This window comes from Garra rufa, chromosome 25 (genome assembly GCF_049309525.1).
Source record: "Garra rufa chromosome 25, GarRuf1.0, whole genome shotgun sequence".
Classification (NCBI taxonomy): domain Eukaryota; kingdom Metazoa; phylum Chordata; class Actinopteri; order Cypriniformes; family Cyprinidae; genus Garra; species Garra rufa.
In genome coordinates, this window is record NC_133385.1 from 34,590,558 (window position 1) to 34,613,184 (window position 22,627).

Below are 22,627 nucleotides of genomic sequence, written 5' to 3' on the forward strand. Positions count from 1 at the left end.
GTAAGTCTTTGAGAATGGATCATAAAGCTCATAAAGCTGTTCTATGATAATTTGTTGATGAAAATAAATTATGTTCAATTAGATGTACTTGTGTTTACTAACTAACTAACAATGAAATTATTTTTTCTACCTATTAGATTGTTTTTTTTTTTTTTAACGTCAACACCTACCCAACCCATTACATGTTACACCGTACTTTTATTTTGACAGGTTGCCGTGAAGTTTCTGTGTATACAGTATGATATGATGCTAGTTTTCTCAAATGAAACGGTAAAAGTGACACTCACAGCAGTTTGGGCGATTGAGTTTATCTGTTCATGTGAGATGAAAATGCCAAAAATGACCGGGAGCGTCACGTGTGTTTCAGTATGCGTGTAGTAAAAGCTCGTCTCCGCCATGCATACATACAGCTAGGCAAACGGATTCAAATTAAAATGGTCTTTTTGCATTTCAGTTTTCACATACACTAGTCCATATCGCGATTTGAATTAAGTGACAGACCAACAGTTGATTTATGAATCCAAAAAACGACGAATTTACGTGGCATTTCGCTATAGTAGATTCGGTTTTTATGAATGGAGGACGACGCGATCCCGTCTGTGTTTTGGCGGAGGAGACTTAAACGCGCGACCATATTCTATAGTCTTCGCCGGTATACATCCGCGTTAAACTATCAAGGTGAAAGTCATCATATCTTGCGTAGTTTAGACCCAGCTCCCAACCCAAATTTGAGAATAGATTAACGGCGATATTTTTTTTATCGCACGATAAGAGTTTCACGTTAACGCAGCACGTTAACGCCGATAACGGCCCACCACTAATTTATACAGACATTTTCCACCAGGAACAGACCGGTCGCCGCCATCTTAAATGTAGTCACGATAAGTCGAGTGTCGAGCACGAAGGAAACTACAACCTGATAAGTTGATAACCTGATGAATTCCTTGGTGCTCGACACTCGACTTATCGTGACTAAGTTCAAGATGGCGGCGACCGGATTTTATCTTCCAGGTACTGTCTGTATAAATCTTCTTGTAAATAAACTACCGGTGCTTTTTCTGAGTTCTCAATGTCTCGTTTTAAATGTCAGGGCCCTAGGAAGTCTACCAATGAAGTGTGGAGCTACTTTGTGCCTCGTAAATGGCGTAAAACAGTGATTTATTTACATGGCTATTCCGATGCCCTGTTGACTTTCATTGACAACCTGTTGTGAGCATCGGCTAACTGACCCCAGATTTCGGACAGCTGGACACAAACCGAGATGAGATATGCAAGGTACGTTCACACTCGGTATCATGATTCAATACACTTTAGGTCAAAATCACACCGGAGTTCTCCTTTAAGAAAGTTCAAACACTCACTGATACTTCAGAAGGAAACACGATGCATTAAGAGCTGAGGGGTTTAAACATTTGAACAGAATAAAGATGTGTACTTTCTTCCTATTTTGCTTAATTTTTTTTTTCATAAAGTTCTGCCCTTCAGAAGCTATAGAAGATCCTTACATGTTTCCCAGAAGAAAAAAAAGTTTAATTTACCCTGCTCTTCAAATTTAAAACATTTTCAACCCCCTGCTCTAAATGCATTTTTTTCCATCTGAAGCATCAGTGAGCGTTTGAACCTTCTGTAATAGTTGCATATGAGTCCCTCAGTTGTCCTCAGTGTGAAAAGATGGGTCTCAAAATCATACAGCCCTTGCTGGGAAGGGTTCAAATACACACAAATGCTGAAAAACCAAAGCATTTGTGGGACCTAAAGGTTTTTTCTCAAGAACAGCAGACAGTTCAACTGTTCAGGACAAACAAGTGACTCATGAACAACTATCACTAAACAAAAAAACTCAGCTGTGGATCAGGGATAGGGATCTGGAAAGGTCTGCGAGCAGGGACTCGAAAAAGGGACGCCTAAAGCGCAAAGGCTCTACTGTACATGTCAATGTGCAGCTCAAGAAGCTAGCAGTGCTGCACGTCGGTTTTTAAAGTTAACGGGGAGGCGAATTCGGTTCACAACAATAAAATAAAAGTCTATATAATGGCACCTTTCCCATTTTTCTTGTTGTTATGGAAACGACAGGTTTAGCTGCTCGCTTGTCATTGGTCAGCTGTCAAAAAAGTGCTTGACGTAGGGCGTTTTCTTCCGAAAAGTTTAACTTTTTTCGACTTAAAAAGACGCTCTGAGCTGCAGAAAAAGGCACCGGCGGTGGCGTTTAAAAAAGCGCTCAGGACTTTTTTGAAAACACGGTTTACTCCCTAGGATTACAATGTAAAACAGACGCTGGCAGTTTGAAAAAAGACGCCAAGTGTGCACACGCCCTAATACTTGCAAGAGATTGATTTGTCCCACAGTGTGACATGCAAGTCTAGTTGGGGAACAAAAAAACCTTAAAGTTAAAATCAACTTAGTGTCTAAGAGGATTAATTCAATTCCAGAATAAAAAATTCCTGAGTTTACTCACCCCATGTCATCCAAGATGTTTGTGTCTTTCTTTCTTACATTGAAAAGAAATTAAGGTTTTTGATGAAAACATTCCAGGATTTTTCTCCATATAGTGGACTTCAATGGGGATCAACAGGTTGAAGCTGCATTAAAACTGCAATTTGAACCTTCAACACATTGCCTCCCATTGAAGTCCACGATATGGATAAAAATCCTGGAATGTTTTCTTCAAAAAAACCTTTCGTCTGAACGTCTGAAATTTTTTTGTTCTGTAAATTAACTAATCATTTAAGCAATGAAGGAATACAGTTGACTTAAAAAGGTGACCATTTATGCTTTTATATAAATATTAAACTTTTTACAGAATATGTTTGATTTAATAGGGTTGAACATTGTCTGTCTGTCTGTCTGTCTTTCAGATATTGGTGTAAGTTTTCTTGTCTCCTCTCTCAGGTGTGTGTGGTGTTCAGTCTGGCTCTGAAGAGCTGGTGTCGAGCTGTAGTTGAGTCTATCTTTCAGGGGACGGTGGACACTCAAGCCTGGTGCCTGTTAGTCGACCACGGAGATCGAATCATCGTCAGTGCAGAGGAGTACGAAACACTTTATAGTTCATATCTGATAAATCAGTTAATGCAGAACTTCATCCACATATTACAATAATACTTGAATTCATAGTTTCTGTCTGCACTCTTTCCTCTCAGCGTGCGAACTCCTCTTGAGAAGTTCCTGCAGCTTCCTTTCAGAGTCAGACGCTTTAAATTGGCAGGAATTCGTCCGATGACACTTCAGGTGCCCATCTCTGAAAACAGAGCAGAGCTTGTGTAAGTCAGATCTCCTGAAGAAACCGTTTTGCATCTCTCTGTTCATCTTTCTGAGCCACTGCTTGTGTATGTCTCCATCTCAGGCCATCTTCAACATGGGACAGCTCTGCCACAAAATACCTGCACAATCTGTTACAAGGTAAAAGTTTGGTTATGGTTTGCTTTGGTTATTCCAGCTCATGTTTGTTGAGTGTTTGGTGATTTTTGAGCTCTGTTTGTTTTTAGTGTCGACTCTGGTTGAAGCTGTTCTGTGTGAAACGCAAGACGGCTGCTCTGCCATTGAGCTTTACTTGACCATCAACAATACAAAGGTAAAATATGTTCACATGATATTATTAGGTTGGCTTGAGAAAGTAAGCTTTTCATTATTATTTTTCTTAGACTAAATTTCTGAACGCTACTCCTCCCAGAGCTTTCGAGCTAGAACCACCAAACTCAGCCCAGCTCTTAAGACTGATCTTATAGTATATATATACTTAACTGGAAGCACTTCAGGAATGTCGAAGTCGTCATCTGATTAGTTGAATTTGATCGGATATCCGGAACACGCGAGTGTCGCGTTTATTTTCGGTCCGCCGGGAAGCAAAGCGCAGACTGATTTACTCAGCGTTTTGCTAAAAGGTGCTTATGCAGACGCCATTGTTGTTATACACATTTGCGACGTTCGTGAACAAATTACTGACTTACTGCTTGTTCTCCCTCTTCTTATTTAACTTTCAATGCTGGTTATTTCAGTGACTGACTTGTTGCACGCCAGTCTGTTGTTGTGGGGGCATTTCCACACCACGAAACGTGACGCTGAACAAAATGAACTGTGATTGGTTGTTTGACATGTCGATCAAACGGTCTTATGGGCGGGACTTGGCCAATGAAAGCTGCCGTGAATTCCAGACCTTCAGCCGTCAGTCTGAAGGTCTGGCTACGCAAGACTAGCAACATGCTAGAAGCATGCTATTAACTTGCCAGTCATGCTAGTAACTTGCTAATCAAGCTAGAAACATGTTAGCAATTTGGCAAGCTATTTTCATATGATTTTTTTAACAAACAAATGCAAATGCTTTTTTCATTAATCCATTAACAAGTTTTGTTTACCCTTTTTAATAGTAGTGTATATTATATGCTATATTTTATTTATAATATGTGACCCTGGAGCACAAAACCAGTCTTAAGTCGCTGGGGTATGTTTGTAGCAATAGCCAAAAATATATGGTATGGGTCAAAATTATTGATTTTTCTTTTATGCCAAAAATCATTAGGATATTAAGTAAAGATCATGTTCCATGAAGATTTTTTTGTAAAATTCCTACTGTAAACCTATCAAAATGTAATTTTTGATTAGTAATATGCATTGCTCAGAACTTAATTTGGACAACTTTAAAGGTGATTTTCTCAGTATTTTGATTTTTTTTGCGCCTTCAGATTCCAGATTTTCCAATAGATGTATCTCGGCCAAATATTGTCCTATCCTAACAAACCATACACCAATAGAAAGCTTATTTATTGAGCTTTTATTTGATGTATATATCTCAGTTTTGTAAAATTTAACCTTATGACTGGTTTTGTGGTCCAGGGTCACATAAATATAGGCCCATTTTAAAAGCATGTAGCCTATTTTAACCCATTCATGACATTATTTGATTTGACTGGGCTTGAAATATCATTATCATTAGTTTCCCAAGGAGCCAAAAAGCAATGCGAGTATAATTTATGCTAGCCTATATTTGTAAGCTTTGCATACACTGTTTAGAAATTTGTCATTTAAACCAATCGGCAAACAAAAAGCTTTCATATTATTTTTTCTAAACAAGAAAAGGCATCTCATGCTTTATTGTGTCTAAATGTTTTCTGCGCTACACTGCAAGCGATCACTGAAGTAAAAAGTTATTGCAAAAGAAAAGATCTGATTTTAAGTTGTCCTAAGCAGGTTTTTGGACACGTGAGATGGACTGCAGATGTTTTAGGTTAAATGTCGGTTCAACGTCTTTGTGTAGATCTGTGTGAATCATGATCTCGTGGCGAAGAAGTTTGCCTGTTTCATGAGCGAGAAGTCCAGTGCACCGGAAGCGAACCGAAATGGAGATCGTGCTCCTGTCAGCCTGGCGTGGGACATCTACTCCAGCCCTCACCAGCTCTTAGAAATGAAAGGATGCTGTCCTGTCAAAGCTCCACCACCAGATATTCTCATCAGAAAAGAGCAGAGAGATGATCCTCAGACAGGTCATGCTAATGAATGAATTTTAATGAAGACACATTTTAATGTGTCTATGTGTGTAATACAGATAATAGACAAATATAAACAGTCTTAAAATATCCCATAATAATATCCTATATATATTGTTTTTTCTTTTTTTAGATAAGTGTATTGTTTTTTTGTATATTTATACATTATACATTTGTAAAATTATATAGTTGATCTAGTCTTATTCAATGCACATGTAAAATCTAATATTAAGGCTTAATTTTTAATTGAATTACGAAATATGTCAACTATATCACGTATGAGCAATAGCTGAGCAACGACAATAAATTCAGAGATACACTTGAGGTCAAAAGTTTACATACATCTTGCAGAATCTGAAAAATGTAAATTATTTGTCCAAAATAGGGACCATACAAAATGCATGTTGTTTTTTTTATTTAGTACTGATCTGAATAAGATATTTCACACAAAAAAGATGTTCACATATAGTCCACAAGAGAGAATAATAAAGAATTTATAAAAATGACCCCGTTCAAGTTTACATATGCTTGATCTGAATGATCCGCAACTGTTTTTTTTTTTTTTTTTTTGTTTAGTGATGTTTGTTCGAGTCATGTTTGTCCTGAACAGCTGTTCTTCAGAAAAATCCTTCAGGTCCCACAAATTCTTTGGATTTTCAGCATTTTTGTGTGTTTGAACCATTTTTTTTAACCATGAGTGTATGATTTTAAGATCCATCTTTTCACACTGAGGACAACTGAGGAACTATTACAGAAAGATCAAACGCTCACTGATGCTTCAGAAGGAAAAACAATGCATTACGAGCTGGGGGCGAAAACTTTTGAACAGAATGAAGCCTGTATATCATATTTTCTTTATTTAGTGCTACCTCTTAATGCATTGTTTTTCCTTCTGAAGCATCAGTGAGCGTTCGAACCTTCTGTAATAGTGTCCCTCAGTTTTCCTCAGTGTGAAAAGATGGATCTCAAAATCATACAGTCATTGTTGGAAAGGGTTTCAAATACACAATTCTGAAAAACCAAAGAATTTGTGGGACCTGAAGGATTTTTCTGAAGAACAGGCAGTTTAACTGTTCAGGACAAACAAGGGACTCATGAACAGCTATTACTAAAAAAACACACACACACACAGCTGTGGATCATTCAGGTAACAACACAGTATTAAGAATCAATGGGATGTAAACTTTTGAACGGGGTCATTTTTATAAATTCAATTATTTTCTCTTATGGACTATGTGTAACTGTCATCAATGTAAAATATCTTATTCAGGTACTAAAAAAGACGTACATTTTGTATGTTCAGTCCTATTTTGCTAAAATAATTAACATTTTGCAGATTTAGCATTTTTTTTTATATATATAATTAATCACACTCAATTTTCTTTCTTTCTCATTCAGAGAAGCAAAAACCACAGGTGTCAGAGGAAGTGTACATGCCATCTCAGGTTAACCCTACAGTCTCTAAACTGACCCGCAATGCTGGAACCGATACCGTAAGTATTTGTCTATACTGCTGTGTGTGTGTGTGTGTGTGTGTGTGTGTGTGTGTGTGTGTGTGTGTGTGTGTGTGTGTGCCTGTTAAACTTTTATTTCTGTGGTTTGATTCAGATTGGCAGAGGATGGCGTATCAGAGCCGAGGCCACGGACATCTTCACAGATGAACAATGTGGTCCGACTGACATACACAAGCCTCAGTAAGATTTTTGTCTGAAAGTTGATTGCTTCTGACATAATAGTTTATAACTCATACAGTAGCAATCAAAGTTATTCAACCCCCTTTACCTGCAAGACGTTTTGCTATGGAGAACAAAATTTTATGAAAACAATTCAACAAAGGCATCAGTAAGCTTAAGTGAAAGTTTATTATTACACATTAGAGTGATTCTGAGGAGGTAACATTGATAATAATAACATTCAAATTGGCTTGAAATGTTCATGTTCAAAATTATTCAACCCCCAAAAAGTCAAATTTGGTGCAAAATCTTTTATTCTTTAAAAACACCAATAAACGCTGCTTGGAAGTGCTCAGAAGCTTCTGTCACCTCTCTACTACAGTCTTGGCCCATTCCTCACCTAAAAAGCTTGCATATCACTGATAATCTTTTGTTTTCACTTTGCCACTGCTTTCTTCAAATTCATCAAAATGATTTCAATGAGAGTTAAATCTAAAGACTGAACAGGCTACTCTAGAGTCTTCTATGACTGATCCCTGCACCAAGCATGAGTAGATTTGGATGCATACTTTGGGATGATTGTCCTGCAGGAAAGTCCATTGATCATCAGCTTCAGTCTTTGCACCAAAGGCATCACAATTCTTGCCAAAATGGCCTGATACTTCAAAGAATCCAGGATGTCCTTCATACAGTCATGATTTCAATGTCCTACAACAGTAAAACAACCCCATAACAGGACTGATCCACCTCCATGTTTGAAGATGGAGATGATGTTGTTCTGCTTATAAGCTTAGCCTTTGTTGCACCAGACATACCGCTGATCCATGGCTCCAAAAAGGTCAGTTTGGTCACATCACTCCATAAAACATTCTTCCAGAACTCCACAGGTCTATCCAAATGAATTTGAGCATGTTCAAGTTAGCGTTTTATGTTCTTCTTGGTCAAGAGTGGCATTCAGCAAGATGTCCCAACATGAAAGCCATGCATATCTTGTTCATCTTATATTCCATTCATTGGGTCATCTTGAAAGTCTTTGGCTGTAACTTTCAGGTTGTTCTGATCAAACATTATATGATATTGTGCTTTTTCTTCAACACCCTCAAAGGTTTAAGTTAAGGAATAAGGCTGCCAGCTGTGTCTCTAGGATCTTTTAATGTCTTGGGAATCTTCATGTAGCCTTAGACTTTCTAAAGTAATCAAATTATTTCTTCTTTATAGCTCTTATGAGAGCTCTGTTGACTTTGTCAAGTTTGCTACTCAAACTTCAGCACATGCATTGGCTAACTGTATGTATGTGTAACAGCTTTCTAATAGAGTTTCTAAAGGTTTAATTGTGTTTTAAGACAATTTTGTTCCCCACCCATAATAAGTGACTAAAACAGCAATGTTGAATAGGGGTTGAGTAATTATGATATATTTAATTTATTAAAAAATCCTAGGACTCAAAATTATTACATTACAAAAATTACTAGCACATTAAAAGTGATAATGTCAATATATAAAGTCCTTTATCTTGAGAGAAGCTTGTATTTGTAAAGTATTGCGGTCTCTGGGGGTTGAATAACTTTCTGATTGAGTTATGATATTCATTAAACTGATATACGGTTTATTGCCGAAGTATTGGGACTTCTAATGAAAAGGGTTTAACTAATTTAATTTCTTTGAGTACAAATCTTAATGTTTAATCATATACTGATGTTGTAGGGAATTGGGTGCCTTTAATTTTATAGCAACAGTTTGGACAGGACCCCTTTCTATTCTAACATGACAATGCCTCTGTGTATAACTCAAGGTTCAAAATGAAATGATTGATTCTGTCATTTTGTGGAAGAACTTGACTGGTCTGCATTAAGCCAAGTCCTAATCTCAGTTGAACACCTCTGGTGTGACTTTAAATGCAGACCTTGAGTCAAAAACTCATCACCAAACACCAATGGCTTGTACATATGGCTACAGTCATTTTAGACTCTTCCAAAACTGGTGCAACAGAGATGGAAATACATTTTTTTAAATACATAAATTATGTTTCCATCTTTGTTGCCACAGGTTTGGAAGTGCCCTTTTCTGATCTAAAGAAGGGGATGTCCCAATATTTTGTATGTAAAACTCATTGGTGTTTAGCAATGAGTTTTTGGCTTTTGCATTTAAAGTCACACCAGAGGTGTTCAGCTGGCATTAAGATTTAGCTTTCTGCCCTCCAGTTCTTCCACACTGACTGAATCAATCATTTCTTTTTGAACCTTGCCTTATACACTGTTGCATTGTCTTGTTAGAATAGAAAAGGGTCCTGTCCAAACTTTTGCTATACAATTAGAAGCACACAATTCCCTAGATTATCGTTATATGCTTAAACATTACTCTAAAGTAGCCAAACCTGTTTATTAGAAGGGGGTGTTCCAATACTTTTGGTGATATAGTGTATATGAAGCAATTCAGATGACTTTTTAACAGTAGTTCAGTAAATAGTTATATTAAGGTTAAGTAAATGACTTGTTTTCTTTTTTACAGATACATGAAGTTTAACACACTTTTGCATTCAATGCAGATTCCTCAAGTAAGCACTGACATGTCTTTCAAATGTTTTGTATGTTCTGAAAATAAAGTAGTTAGTCAATTTGTGAATAATGGTCAGGAAATGAGTGACTGTGAAATGAAATGCATTATATTTTCAGTCTTTTGAAGAAAAGCAGCAGAGTCCTGATCAAACAGACAGTAAAAGCAGTGTTTCAACACCAGCTGCAAGTTCACCATCACGGTAGGACCAAACACACTTTGTTTTAAGTTTTCGAACACGATCGTGTCTGATTGGCATCAAGTAAATCTGAAGCCAGCCTGATTATAGAGGGCTTTGCTTGAGTCCCATTAATTATTCTGCAGCCACCTAGTTGATGTGAAAATGTGGTTTTGCGTGTGTGTCTGTGTGTGTGTGTGTGTGTGTGTGTGTGTGTGTGTGTGTCTTAGTCCGAGCGACTCCTCAGAAGAGCAAAGACTAGCAGCTCTCTCACAAGAGCCTAGTCTTGAAGACCAACTGACCTCTTCTAGGTAGGTTTTATGCTACTTCTAAACTTTAATTTTCCATTGGAGCTAAAACATGTCAATCAATCATATTAATTTAATCTAATATACCACATTTTTTATCACTTATAAAATTGTGGACAGACTCATGCAGTTTCTGAACCCTGATCCACTCAATCGCGACCAAGAGTCTCTTGATGCTAAAGTAAGAGCCTTATTGTTTGTTTTCTGTATGTTTTCATTTCGTATACTTCATTTTACATGTCTTCTGGTATTTAATCTCGCCTGTACTGCTTCACAGGTTGCACGCTGTGATCCGGGTCACTCAGGAGTTTTAGTGCACGCCGCTCTTCGCGTTCAGCCCTGCAGTAACCTGACACGTGCACCCATCAGTGAAAAATTCAGAAAGGTCGATCAACTTTTATAATAGAACATTTATTGCGTTATTTATCATTTTGCATTATTGTAAAATGCTATGGAAAGTCTGTCCAACTCAATTAACTTCCTACTGGAAGAATATAGGGTATAATTGCGCAGCTGTATTAATGATTTTTATACAAGAGACTTGACCTGTTCTATCTTTTTGTTTGTTTTAGTTCCTGTTGTGGAGGAAGTATAATGGACCGAATATTGCAGAGAGTTACTGCTGGCCCGCTGTGGCACGAGGTTTTGATACGGTTCTGGTGTCCCACGGCGGTGACAATCCTCTTTCCTACATTCCTCCTCTGCTGATGCTCTTACAGACAGTTTCTGTCGTCTCCAGTCTCGCTGCTCGCACTGGGGTGAGATTCACTGCTCTGTTTTAAGAGAAGAATACAGTTAACATCAAAGTCACTGTGGCAAGCTGATAATACAGTCAAGTCTTGGGTGACCCAATCACAAGTGGACACTGCCCTAAATATGCATGTAAAAGGTAGACAGTGCAATTGTATCACATTTGTAGACAACAACGATGCCAAAATTATTTATTTTTTTAAACGCATGCACTAGACTTTATAGAACATCAGTGGTATGGTATAACTTCACCTCTGAGCTCAGTGGGACCCATGGCGCAGCTCCAATTCTGGGTTTACTGGTCCCTCTGGTGCAGCTTTATGTTTGGTTCTGGTGGGCCCTGTGGTGCAGCTCTACCTCTGAGCTCAGTGGGATCCATCGTGCAGCTCCACTTCAGTCTTGGGTGATCTAATTACAAGTTAACACTGCATTAAATGCACACATGAAAGGTGGTTTCAGAGGTGGTCAAAAACATGTTAGTGTAAATAGTGAATTATGCAAAAATGAGGGTCGGCATGATGAAAAAAAAAAGGTGCTTAACATGCCTAAAATAATTGAATTTGACTTTTTGAAATGCCTGGAAAATGACAATATTCCTGAAGAGGTACTTGAAGTGCTTGAATTATTGAAAAACTATTTATTTATGAAATAACTGTTTAATTTTTTTAATAAGCACATATCTTTTAATGCAATTTCAAAAACATACGTATTTGCTTATTTTAGTTAATGTCATAAAAGTAGCAAGCTAAGCCAGTAGTAATACTGACAGTTTGCTGAGTAAACAGTAGAACGCTTTTGCTGAAGATATGAAAAGAGAAACAGATGAACCAAATTAATTGAGTCATTTAGGCTGGAACTACTATTATTGATTCAAACTTGTGACTTCTATCCTCAATTTCAAGCTATTCGCTGGCGGAAGCCATTCATTTTCAAATTTTGGCATCGCTTGTAAGTTAAACCGATGCGTCACACAATTATTCACAGTTTCGAAGCGCTCCAATTAGATCACCTATTGCAAATGATTTGTTTCGGATCGGGACTTAAAATTGCATATCAAGAATTATTTGATTTAGATTGGAACTTTGCGTATCGCAAATAGTTGGATTTAGATCGGGACTTCAAGTCGTGTATCGCAAATCATTTGATTTTAATCATTTGGAAATGGAATTATTGAAATCAAATGATTCAAGTCCTGATCTGAAATGATGGCTCTTGAATCATTATTTAGATTAGGACTTCAGAGGGTGGATCGAAAATTATTTGATTTCGATCGGAACTTCAGAACAGGTTTGTGAATCTTTTGCTTAAGATTGGATCTTCGTAACGCGGATCACGAATCATTTGATTCAGATCGGAACTTTGGAGCAGGTGCGGAAATCTTTTTCTGTAGATCAGAACTTCGGAGCATGAATCATTTTATCTAGATTTGAACTTCAGAGTGGGTTCGCAAATCTTTTGCTTGAGATCAGATCTTCGTAGCGTGGATCGCAAATCATTTGTAAACACTGCACTAAATGCACACATGAATGGTGGCCAGTGTTTCTTATTTAGTCACTCAAACCACTCGCAGAGGTGGTCAGAAACATGTTAGTGTTAGAGTAAATAACATCGAATTATGCAAAAATGAGGGTTGGCATGATGAAAACATTTTGCTCTAGTGGGTTTGGCAGGCTTTATACAAGGTGCTTAATGTGCTTGAGGTACTTGAATTTGACTTTTTGAAATTTAAGGCCTAGAAAACCCTTGAAAATGGCTATATTCCTTGAGAGGTACTTGAAAAGTGCTTAAATTATTGAAAGACCATTTATCTATTAATTTTTTTTTTTTAATAAGCACATATCTTTTCATACAATTTCAAAAACATCATAAGTCATCACCCTGGAGGGCCAATGCGCTGCAGAGTTTAGCGCCTACCCTGATCAAACTCGCCTACCTGTGATTCTCTAATGATCCTGAAGACCTTGATTAGCATGCTCAGTTGTGTTTGATTAGGGTTAGAGCTAAACCCTGCATGAAAATGGATCTCGTGGGCCAGATTTGAGGATGCCTGTCATAAAGATCCCTTTCGCTAAAGACACAAAAAGAGAAACGGATGAACTAAATCAATTGAATCATTTATGCTGGAAATGCTCAGATTGATTCAAACTGGTGACTTCAATCATTCATATCAAGCAATTCACTATGCTTGTAATGATTTTAAAAAGCACATAGCGATGGGTGAAACTGGGCTTTTTGAAACTCCAAATCAGTTAAACCATTGCTAAATGGTTCACTGTTTCAAAGTGCTCCAATCAAATTGCATCACGAATCACGTATCGCCAATCATTTGATTTAGATCAGAATGGGCTCATGAATTATTTCACAAATTAAATGATTCTAATCCAATGATTTGCGATACACGATTTGAAGTCCTGATCTGAAATAATGGTACACAAATGATTATTCAGAATGGAACTTCAGAACGTGGCTCGTGAATCATTTGATTTAGATCGGAACAGGTTTGTGAATCATTGCACAAATTGAATGATTCACAAACCCATTCCGATCGAAATCAAATAATTCACGCTCTACGCTCCAAAGTGCCGATCTGAATAATGATTCGTGAACCATCATTTCAGATCAGGACTCGGAGCACGAATCATGAATCATTTGACTTAGATCGGAACTTGATTTTGATTAAGATCAGGACTTCAAATCATTGATCAGAATGGGTTTGTGAATCATTTCGCGAATTAATGGTTTAAAAAAAATGATTCTTGATACATTTGACGTCCCGATCCAAGTCAAATGATTTGTGATCCACGCTCTTGAGTTCTGATCTGAAATGAGGGTAACACTTTATTTTACGGTTTCTTAACTAGTTGCTTATTAGCATGCATATTAATAGAATATTAGCCATTTATTAGTACTAATTAAGCACATATTAATTCATCATTCTACATGACCTTATTCTACATCCCTAATCCTACCCAATACCTAAACCTAACAACTACCTAACTAAATATTAATAAGCAGCAAATTAGGAATTTATTAAGGAAAAAGTCATTGTTAATAGTGAATAAGTGTTCCCTATTCTAAAGTGTTACCGAAATGAGGGTTCATGAAACATTATTCAGATTGGGACTTCAGTGCAGGTTTGCTAAACATTTGATTCACACCAGGACTTTGGAGCGCGTACAGCGAATCTTTTGTTTCCAGGATCTCGGAGCAGCTTTTTTTCTGTAAACAGTAGAAAACATAGAACAATTAAGGCATTACAGTTATAAAAACAAAAAAAGGCAAAAGAAAGTCTTAATTTAGAATTTGAAAGATAAGGCATTGTTTGATAAGTGAGATCTCTGAAGTCCTTGAAAAACTAAAAAGTACTGCTTAATTTGACACTATCTGCATGAACCCTGGTTTGGAAAAGCCCGTACAATATGCACAAGTGTTCATAAAAGATCTCTAGCATCATGCAGCTTTTCATCTGGGTTTACTGTTACCTCTGGTGCAGCTCCACCATCAATGTCTTGGGTGTTACAATCATATACATCCCATTTCACCCTGCAGCCCAAGACTGGTTGCTCACTGAAGCTAAGCAGGGCTGAGCCTGGTCAGTACCTGGATGGGAGACCTCCTGGGGAAAACTAGGTTGCTGTTGAGGCCAGCAGGGGGTGCTCACCCTGTGGTCTATGCGGGTCCTAATGCCCCAGTATGTTGACGGGGACACTATACTGTAAAAAGCACAGTCCTTCGGATGAGCAGTTAAACCGAGGTCCTGACTCTCTGTGGTCAAGTGGATGCTGCACACTGGTAGAGGTTGAGGAGAGATCCTATGACTGTAAAGCACTTTGGATATACGGAAATACACAATGAAAGCGCTATATAAATGTATCATTCATTCTTAACACCAAGTCATGCCAAAACAATGGTTTTAAAATTTGCCAACTTAGATATACCACATCAGGGGTACCCAATCCTGTTCCTGGAGATCTACCATCCTGCAAAGTTCAGCTCCAACCCTGATCAAACACACCTGAACCAGCTAACTCATCTCTTAGGTAGCACTTCATAATTGGAGACAGCTGCGTTGGAGCAGGGCTGGACCTGAAGACTGCAGGATGGTAGATCTCCAGGAACAGGATTGGGCCCCTATAATTTTGTGTGATACAATTGGAAAAGCCTGTACTGTACATGCACAAGACGTCATACTTTTCATGATCTGATCCCAGTTTTGCTGCTACATCTTGAGTTTCTGTCCATCTGCAGCCCATAGCAGTGATCCTGTGTCCGGGCTGGGAAAAGGTTCAAACCGTGCTGGAGCTCCTGGAAGACAGTAAAGCAACTTACAACCTCCATCCCACCAGTGTGCTGCTGGGTGTGGACCAGGAGGAGCCCAAAAAGTTCAAGATCCAGAGGAACTGTGAGGGTTTTTTTTTTTTTTTTTGCAGTTGAAGAGATGTTGATTGTAGACTAAAGCTGAAGCTAGCTTTAATGTTGCTGTGTTTATTTTTGCGATGTTAATAAAGGTCAGCTGCTGGTGACAACACCATTTACCATGATGAGGCTGCTGGATGCTCAGTGCTTCCTGTTCCTGAGACTGTGTCACCTGGTTCTGGATGAGGCTGATGTGCTTTATTCACAAGCACCTGAGCAGGTGACACGAGAGAGGGCGACACATTTTTAGCAATTGAAACATTCTCAAATTTGTTTTGACCAGTTTTTGCTCTTTATCTCTTTGTGTAGATGTCCGTAATCCTGAAGCACTTCCAGAAAGTGGTCTCTGGAGAGGAGAGGTCCAGGTGCCCCAGACAGATCATCGCGGTGGGCAGCCGCTGGAGCGCTGGGATAGAGGGTCTAGTCAGAGAACACATGATTTACCCCTCCATCATCATAACCGTGATGGAGGAGGCAGCTCTGTACGGCAGAGTACATCAGGTCAGTCTTCATAAACCCAGTTATTTTCCTATTGCCCTGTTTGAGCTCTGACATCCTGTCTGTGTTTCACATTCAGAGGGTTCAGTTGTGTCTGGACTGTGATAAGATTTCTGTTCTGCTCGGATCTCTGGACTTCCACCCGCCCAAACCCCAGAAAACCCTCATCATTACCAACTCTGCTGAGGAGACGGAGCATGTCTATAAGGTACTGAATTCCACCAATCACAGTGAAGGATGAGTAATGATCTACCAATCAGATTTAAGAGTGTAATCCACCATAATCTAAATGTTGCTTTCATGCTCAACATTATAATTTAAGTAGAGTTTCCATTTTCGTCTGGCATTTTAAATGCTTGCTAGTTGACGTTATGGCAGTATTTTAAACCACTAATGTCTTGATGCTGATTGGCTGCTGCTTGTGATGAATTGAACCAATAATGCGCCATCTGTTCTTCAGGCTGTGGTCAACACTGCTGTATTCACACTGAAAGCTCATGAAGATGTGACGGATCAGTTTGACTTTGTCATTGATCAGTGGAGAAAGGACATCGGCCATGGAACGCAAATCATTCTGGGTAAAGATTTGTAATGTGATATTTCAGCTGTCAAACTACACTGCAAAAAAGGCTTATCTTAGTATTTTTATCTCGTTTCTAGTCAAAATATCAAAACATTCTTAAATTAAGATGCATTTACTAGATAAGCAAAATGACGTAAGACAATAAAGATAATAAAGCAAAATGCACTTAAGTTAGTTTTTCCCCCTGCCAGTGGGCTAAGTACAATATTCTCAAAACAAGAGTATTTTACTTGCCCCACTGGCAGATAATTGTATTTTTTTTGTAAGCAGAATGCACTTAATATAGTTTTTTTTCACCCTGGGAACAAGACTAAATATCTATAAAAACTATCAATTTTTTTTTCATATTTTAACTAGAAACAAGACAAAAATACTACGTAAGATAACTCTTTTTTTTTTGCAGTGTAAATGTCTTAAGGTGTCTTAAGTTATTTGTTTTTGTCTCTGTGCTTTCAGTACAATTTTAGTTTCCTAGAAAAGCCATTTTAATGTTCTCTCTTGGTTAGTTTTATGTAAATAATGCTCTCTTTAGGTTTGGAGAGCATTCACCTGATGTTCTCCTTTACTTGCCCTGCATAAATGATTAGTCTATGTGGGCCATTGTGCAGAATTTCTTCAAAGATTTGGAAACATCTTGAAAAAGTTGTTCTTTTTCCACAAATTTTGTTTGTACATGTCCCATAACCGTGCAGTTAATTCTTATATTGTATTTTCAGAAATATTTGTCCTCTCCCCAAATTTGTCGCTACCGAAACACAGTAATATATAATTTAATAAGAAGGGTTATTTTGACCTATCAAGATTTTGTTTGCATCTACCTTGCAAATATATATTTTTGTAAATAGATATTTTATCCATTTTTTTTTTTTAGGTAAATCAATCGCAATTGCAATTTCAACAATATTTCAAGTGTGTTTTATGAGATTTGTTGTATTTTGAGTCCAGTTTCTCAAAAAGTTGATCATACTGATTTTGAAGTTAAGGATTTATTAGTTTGAATATACATTAAACTAAACACTATCCTAACAACATAGTTGATAATTCAGTATACTTTATTTTTGACAAAACAGCCCATGTTTTGATTGTGGCAGCACATTTTCGATAGTGACAGTAATGTTTTGGTAGGGATCACATCACATTACAGAATTTTAACTCGCATACTAAAACACTACTAAAACATACTACAAAATGCAAAAAAATTTGCATAACTGTACTAAAATTGATGATTTCCTTCAAATAAAGGATTTAAAGGTGTTCCATTTTGTCTCTACCAAAACGATGCCATGTTTCGATTGTGACCATTTCGGTTGTGACAATTTTAGATACTTTTGAGCTTAGCTTAAATGATGCTAATCAGCACAGTTCTGAACAGTTGTACACATATAAAAACTAAATGTTATGGAATGACTCCCAAAACGTGTGCTTAATTGCAGAAAAAAAAAGTATTTGGTAGAGACTGCCTGTAGATTTTTCAAACTTTTGAACACATTTACCTTTCAGTACAATTTTTGTTTTCTAGAAGAGACATTTTAATGTTCTCTCTTGGTTAGTTTTACTTAAACATAGTATTTAAATTTTAGATGTTTACTAAGCTCCTTCTATCATCTATTGAAAGATTTATTTAAATGTATTAAACATTCTTAATAAAAACAACAAAATATATGCCAATATTTCCTGTAATATAAGTAAATTAGCCAATTTTGTTTAAATAATGGATTGCAGAAATGAGTACACCCTATATGTAATTCAGCAAATGTATAATATTCTAGTACTTAATATGTCCTCCAGAACATTATATAGTATATAGTATACTGCTCTGACCCTTTTTGCTGAGCTGGTCTCTACAGAATCCCCCACAGCTGCTCAAGAGTGTTAATACTGAGTGAAATACATGTCCACTGAAGGATTTTCACCATGGGAGAATAAATATCCTCATTGCCATGCTGAAAAAATGCCAAATAATGCAGGGAATGAGGGGAAGGTAGCATCTGCAGTTTCAGTTTTTTGTATTCCATCACACAGTAGTGTGTGAATTGATGACAGCACTGATAAAGCACAGCTCCCTCACACCTTCAGCACTCATACATCCCTGTAGAAGAGCTTTACTAGCACTGAACGCCACTGTAGGTACCGGGCACTTCTCGCTGTACTCCTCCTGTAGCAACACCAGAACATTTTGGATGCTTTTGGATCTGAAATGATTGACTTGGTCCCTTGACACCAGAGTATGGATTCCCAGAAGTCTATATTTTGTAAATATGGGCCTTGGAAGAAGTTAAATGAGTTTATTGTGCTTTGGCTACAGTAGGTAATTGTAGTGGTGACAATAGTGGCTGCTTCGTACTCTGTGAGATAAATACATGGCTCTGACACTCTTACATGGTATTTCTCCGCCTCATTTTGTAGCAAAAGTTCACTCCTCATTAAATGAAAACTTAAAGTGAAGACCTGGTTATTTCAGGAGCCTTGTCACAAGTCCATTGTTTTTGAATGTCAGTGCTACTTCTGCTATATTTTCACACTTAAAACAATAAATTGGTATTCCTCTTGTACCACTGTCCTCTTTTCTGCTAAGAAATAAGTCACCTGGCAGTTCTCTCCCAAGTGGTTTCATTGTTGACAGCATTACGTCTGTGTATGATTCAGTAGGCTATAAACACCTTTAACTGTCAGGAAATTACTTGTCTTTAAAAGTTTTGGTTGAGTATACTTACCGGTTGATCAAAAATAGCTTTAAACCTACACTTTTGTTTTCTTTTTTTAGTTTTATTTAGTAACTTTCAGGAGGGTGTACTCATTTTTGCAACACAACATTTTATCACTTTGACAGGAAAATCTTAATTTGCTAAATAATTTTGACATTCTTCTTTGGTAATTGATCAAGCAGGCCTGTTGAAACATTATATCTCCAAAGAATCCTAATATGTCTTTCAAGTGAAGAGTAATTGCTCAATTTGGTAAGTTTTAGAGGGGGTGTACTCATTTATGCTGTGCACTGTATGTGTATATATAATTATAATTCAATAGATGATAGAAGGATCTTAGTAAACATCTGATTTGAATACTTTAAATGTGTTTTTTGGTTGTGGGACAGCAGTTTGCACCAATTCTGTAGAATGGCCCATATATGTCTCTTCCTTTTTTTTATTGATTGATAAACGTAACTGAATCTTAAAAAAAAAAAAGGATTAAATTATTCATAAAAAATATACGGTATTTTTCATTACCACAAAATAACATTAACTGGAATTTTAATGTACATTTGTAAGTTAAGTTTTTACAAATAATTAGATTATCACATAGAAACCTCCATGTATCGTTCTGGAAAAATCAGTTCATAGTTTTAAAAATATAACCTAAAGGTATCTACAACATTCTGGAAAGGTTAGTTTAGGGTTATAATGATAAAACCTAAAAATAATCATTAGAGAACGTTTTGTGGAGATTCTTAATAGGTTGTTGTCTACCAAGATCTGCTTGCAGCATTTTGGGAAGGTTAATTCATTAAAAATAAAAAGAACCTACCTAAAACTTAATCAAGCGGACCATGTGTTAATATAAGGGAGCATTTTGTGTTTGCTGTGTTCTTTTGTTCCTGAACTCTCATTTCTTCCTCAGTTACCACCAATGACTGCCTTAAGGCTCTCGGTATCCGGGACGCCACGTGTGTGGTGCATTATGGGTTTCCCACCTCCCCCAAGCTCTTTGGCAGCCGACTGTTCTGCCTGTCGGAGAATTTCAGAAACCTTTCAGACATGGTACCTGCTTTGATTTATTTTGTTCTGTACATTTTTCTGGGTATTTTTAAAGGGATAGTTCACCCAAAAGTGAAAATTAGATGTTTATCTGCTTACCCCCAGGGCATCCAAGATGTAGGAGATATTGTTTCTTCAGGAGAACACCAACAAAGATTTTTAACTCAAACCGGTGCAGTCTGCCACCCAAATAATGGAAGTGGATGGGCTCCAAACCTTTAAAAGAAAAAAAAAAAACATGCACAGATAAATCCAAATTACACCCTGCGACTCGTGACGATATATTGATGTCCTAAGACACGAAATGATCGGTTTTTGTGAGAAACTGAACAGTATTTATATCATTTTTTACCTTTGATACACAGCAATGCCAATCTGTCCTGAGCACGAGTTTATCATCCGGATCGTGACATGTGCAGCGCTCTGGTGTAGAATACGCAAATGCCGAAGCGGTCTGTCGCGTGAATACAGCACTCATTGTTTCCACAGTGCACAGAGATGGGTATAGCGGCTATTCAAAATGGTAATTACTTGCGCTTATCCTGATTGTTCAAACCGATTTAATGCTAAAAGATTACATTTGCTTGCGCAAACTCATCCGGGACTTTTCACCGGTTTCCCCTTACGGTGTTTGTGTATACTACGCCAGAGCGTGTTCACATGTAACGAGCCGGATGATAAACTCGTGCTCATGACAGATGGACGTGGCTGTGTATCAAAGGTAAAAAAAATGATATAAATACTGTTTCTCACAAAAACCGATCGTTTTGTGTCTGAGGACATCAATGTATCGTCACGAGCCGCAGGGTGTCATTTGGATTTGTCTGTGCATGTTTTTGTTTACTTTTAAAGGTTTGGTGCCCATCCACTGCCATTATATGACTGACAGACTGCACCGGTTTGAGTTAATCTTCATTTGTGTTCTGCTGAGGAAACAAAGTCACCTACATCTTGGATGCCCTGGGGGTAAGCAGATAAACATCAAATTTTCATTTTTGGGTGAACTATCCCTTTAAATTATGAATATGAATATTGTTATACAGAAGTGAGTGTGATGTAAACTTGGCTTCATAATTTCCCGTACAGGATCATGTTGAGAGCTCCTCTCCTGCAGCTCAGTCCGTGTTGCTGCTGTCGGAGCAGAACGCTCGTCACGTGTGTGGCGTCCTGCGCTATGTGAGGAGAACCGGCGCTCTTCTGCCCCCTGAGCTGCTACAGTTTGCTCTGGGCGTCCAGCAGGCCAAAGAAGAGCAGAAAACAGACAGACCTCTCTGCTCCTCACTCAAGAGCTTCGGCTTCTGCAGGTCTCTGCTTTGTTGTAGTACAATGCATTTGGAAAGTATTCACAGCGCTTCACTTTTTCCACGTTTTCTTATGTTACAGCCTTATTCCAAAATGGATTAAATTCATTATTTTCCTCCGAATTTTACAAAACAGTACCCCATAATGACAACGTGAAAAGTTTAAAAAAATGAAAAAATCACATCTACATAAGTATTCACAGCCTTTGCCTTGACACTCAAAATTGAGCTCAGGTGCATTCTGTTTCCACTGATCATCCTTGAGTTTTCTACAACTTCCACTGAATTTGCTGTGGTAAATGTAGTTGATTGGAGATGATTTGGAAAGGCACACACCTGTCTATATAAGGTGACAGAGCACAAACCAAGCCATGGAGTCCAAGGAATTGTCTGCAGACCTCCGAGACAGGATTGTATCGAGGCACAGATCTGGGGAAGAGTACAGAACACTTTCAGCAGCATTGAAGGTCCCACTGAGCACAGTAGCCTCCATCTTCCGTAAATGGAAGAAGTTTGGAGCCACCAGGACTCTTCCAAACTAAAAGAGCCAATCATTTTTGAATTTTGACGACTTTAAAAAGCACATAGTGATGGGTCAAACAGAACTTCAGAGTGGGTTCGCAGATCAACTGATTCAGATCGAGACTTCTGTGCAGGTTCGCAAATCATTTGATCCAGTTCGGGACTTCAGATTTCGAATCATTTGATTTAGATTGAAACTTTGCAAATATGTGAGTCATTTCATTCAGATCAGAGCTTCAGAGTGGGTTCGCCAATCATTTGATTCAGATTGAGACTTCGGTGCAGGTTCGCAAATCATTTCATCTTTTTTTTCTGATTTTTTTTATTTTTTATTAAAAAGTAGAAAAGATTTAAAACGTTAAGGCAGTACAGTTGTAAAAACAAAACAAAGAAAAAGTAAGTACCCACAAGTACAAATCCTTTAAGATAATTAACAGTGGTTTTAATTTGAAGTGAGATCTCTGATTAAAGTCCTTGAAAATCAAAAAAGTAGTGCTTAAAGTTTTTAAGTCCTGGAATTTCATTTCACAGTATCTGTACTAACCTTGAACTTAACTAAATGTGGAAAAAGTGAAGCGCTGTACTTCTATAATGCCATTCAATGCGAGTAGTA

At 37.6% G+C, this 22,627-nt stretch overlaps 1 protein-coding gene across 1 annotated transcript in view; it reads left to right on the top strand.

The window, feature by feature from the left end:
* The window catches only part of tdrd12 (tudor domain containing 12), a 38,471-nt gene that overhangs the window by 3,838 nt on the left and 12,006 nt on the right, over positions 1–22,627 (top strand). The window contains exons 3-22 of the mRNA XM_073831681.1: positions 2,890–3,026; positions 3,138–3,257; positions 3,341–3,396; positions 3,483–3,568; positions 5,249–5,474; positions 6,876–6,970; positions 7,086–7,171; positions 9,659–9,704; positions 9,823–9,905; positions 10,112–10,192; positions 10,310–10,370; positions 10,467–10,574; positions 10,762–10,947; positions 15,188–15,341; positions 15,448–15,575; positions 15,665–15,856; positions 15,933–16,061; positions 16,314–16,431; positions 20,055–20,194; positions 21,278–21,495. Coding sequence (XP_073687782.1) covers positions 2,890–3,026; positions 3,138–3,257; positions 3,341–3,396; positions 3,483–3,568; positions 5,249–5,474; positions 6,876–6,970; positions 7,086–7,171; positions 9,659–9,704; positions 9,823–9,905; positions 10,112–10,192; positions 10,310–10,370; positions 10,467–10,574; positions 10,762–10,947; positions 15,188–15,341; positions 15,448–15,575; positions 15,665–15,856; positions 15,933–16,061; positions 16,314–16,431; positions 20,055–20,194; positions 21,278–21,495 — 2,450 coding nt within the window. The remainder of the gene's footprint in view (positions 1–2,889; positions 3,027–3,137; positions 3,258–3,340; positions 3,397–3,482; positions 3,569–5,248; positions 5,475–6,875; positions 6,971–7,085; positions 7,172–9,658; positions 9,705–9,822; positions 9,906–10,111; positions 10,193–10,309; positions 10,371–10,466; positions 10,575–10,761; positions 10,948–15,187; positions 15,342–15,447; positions 15,576–15,664; positions 15,857–15,932; positions 16,062–16,313; positions 16,432–20,054; positions 20,195–21,277; positions 21,496–22,627) is intronic.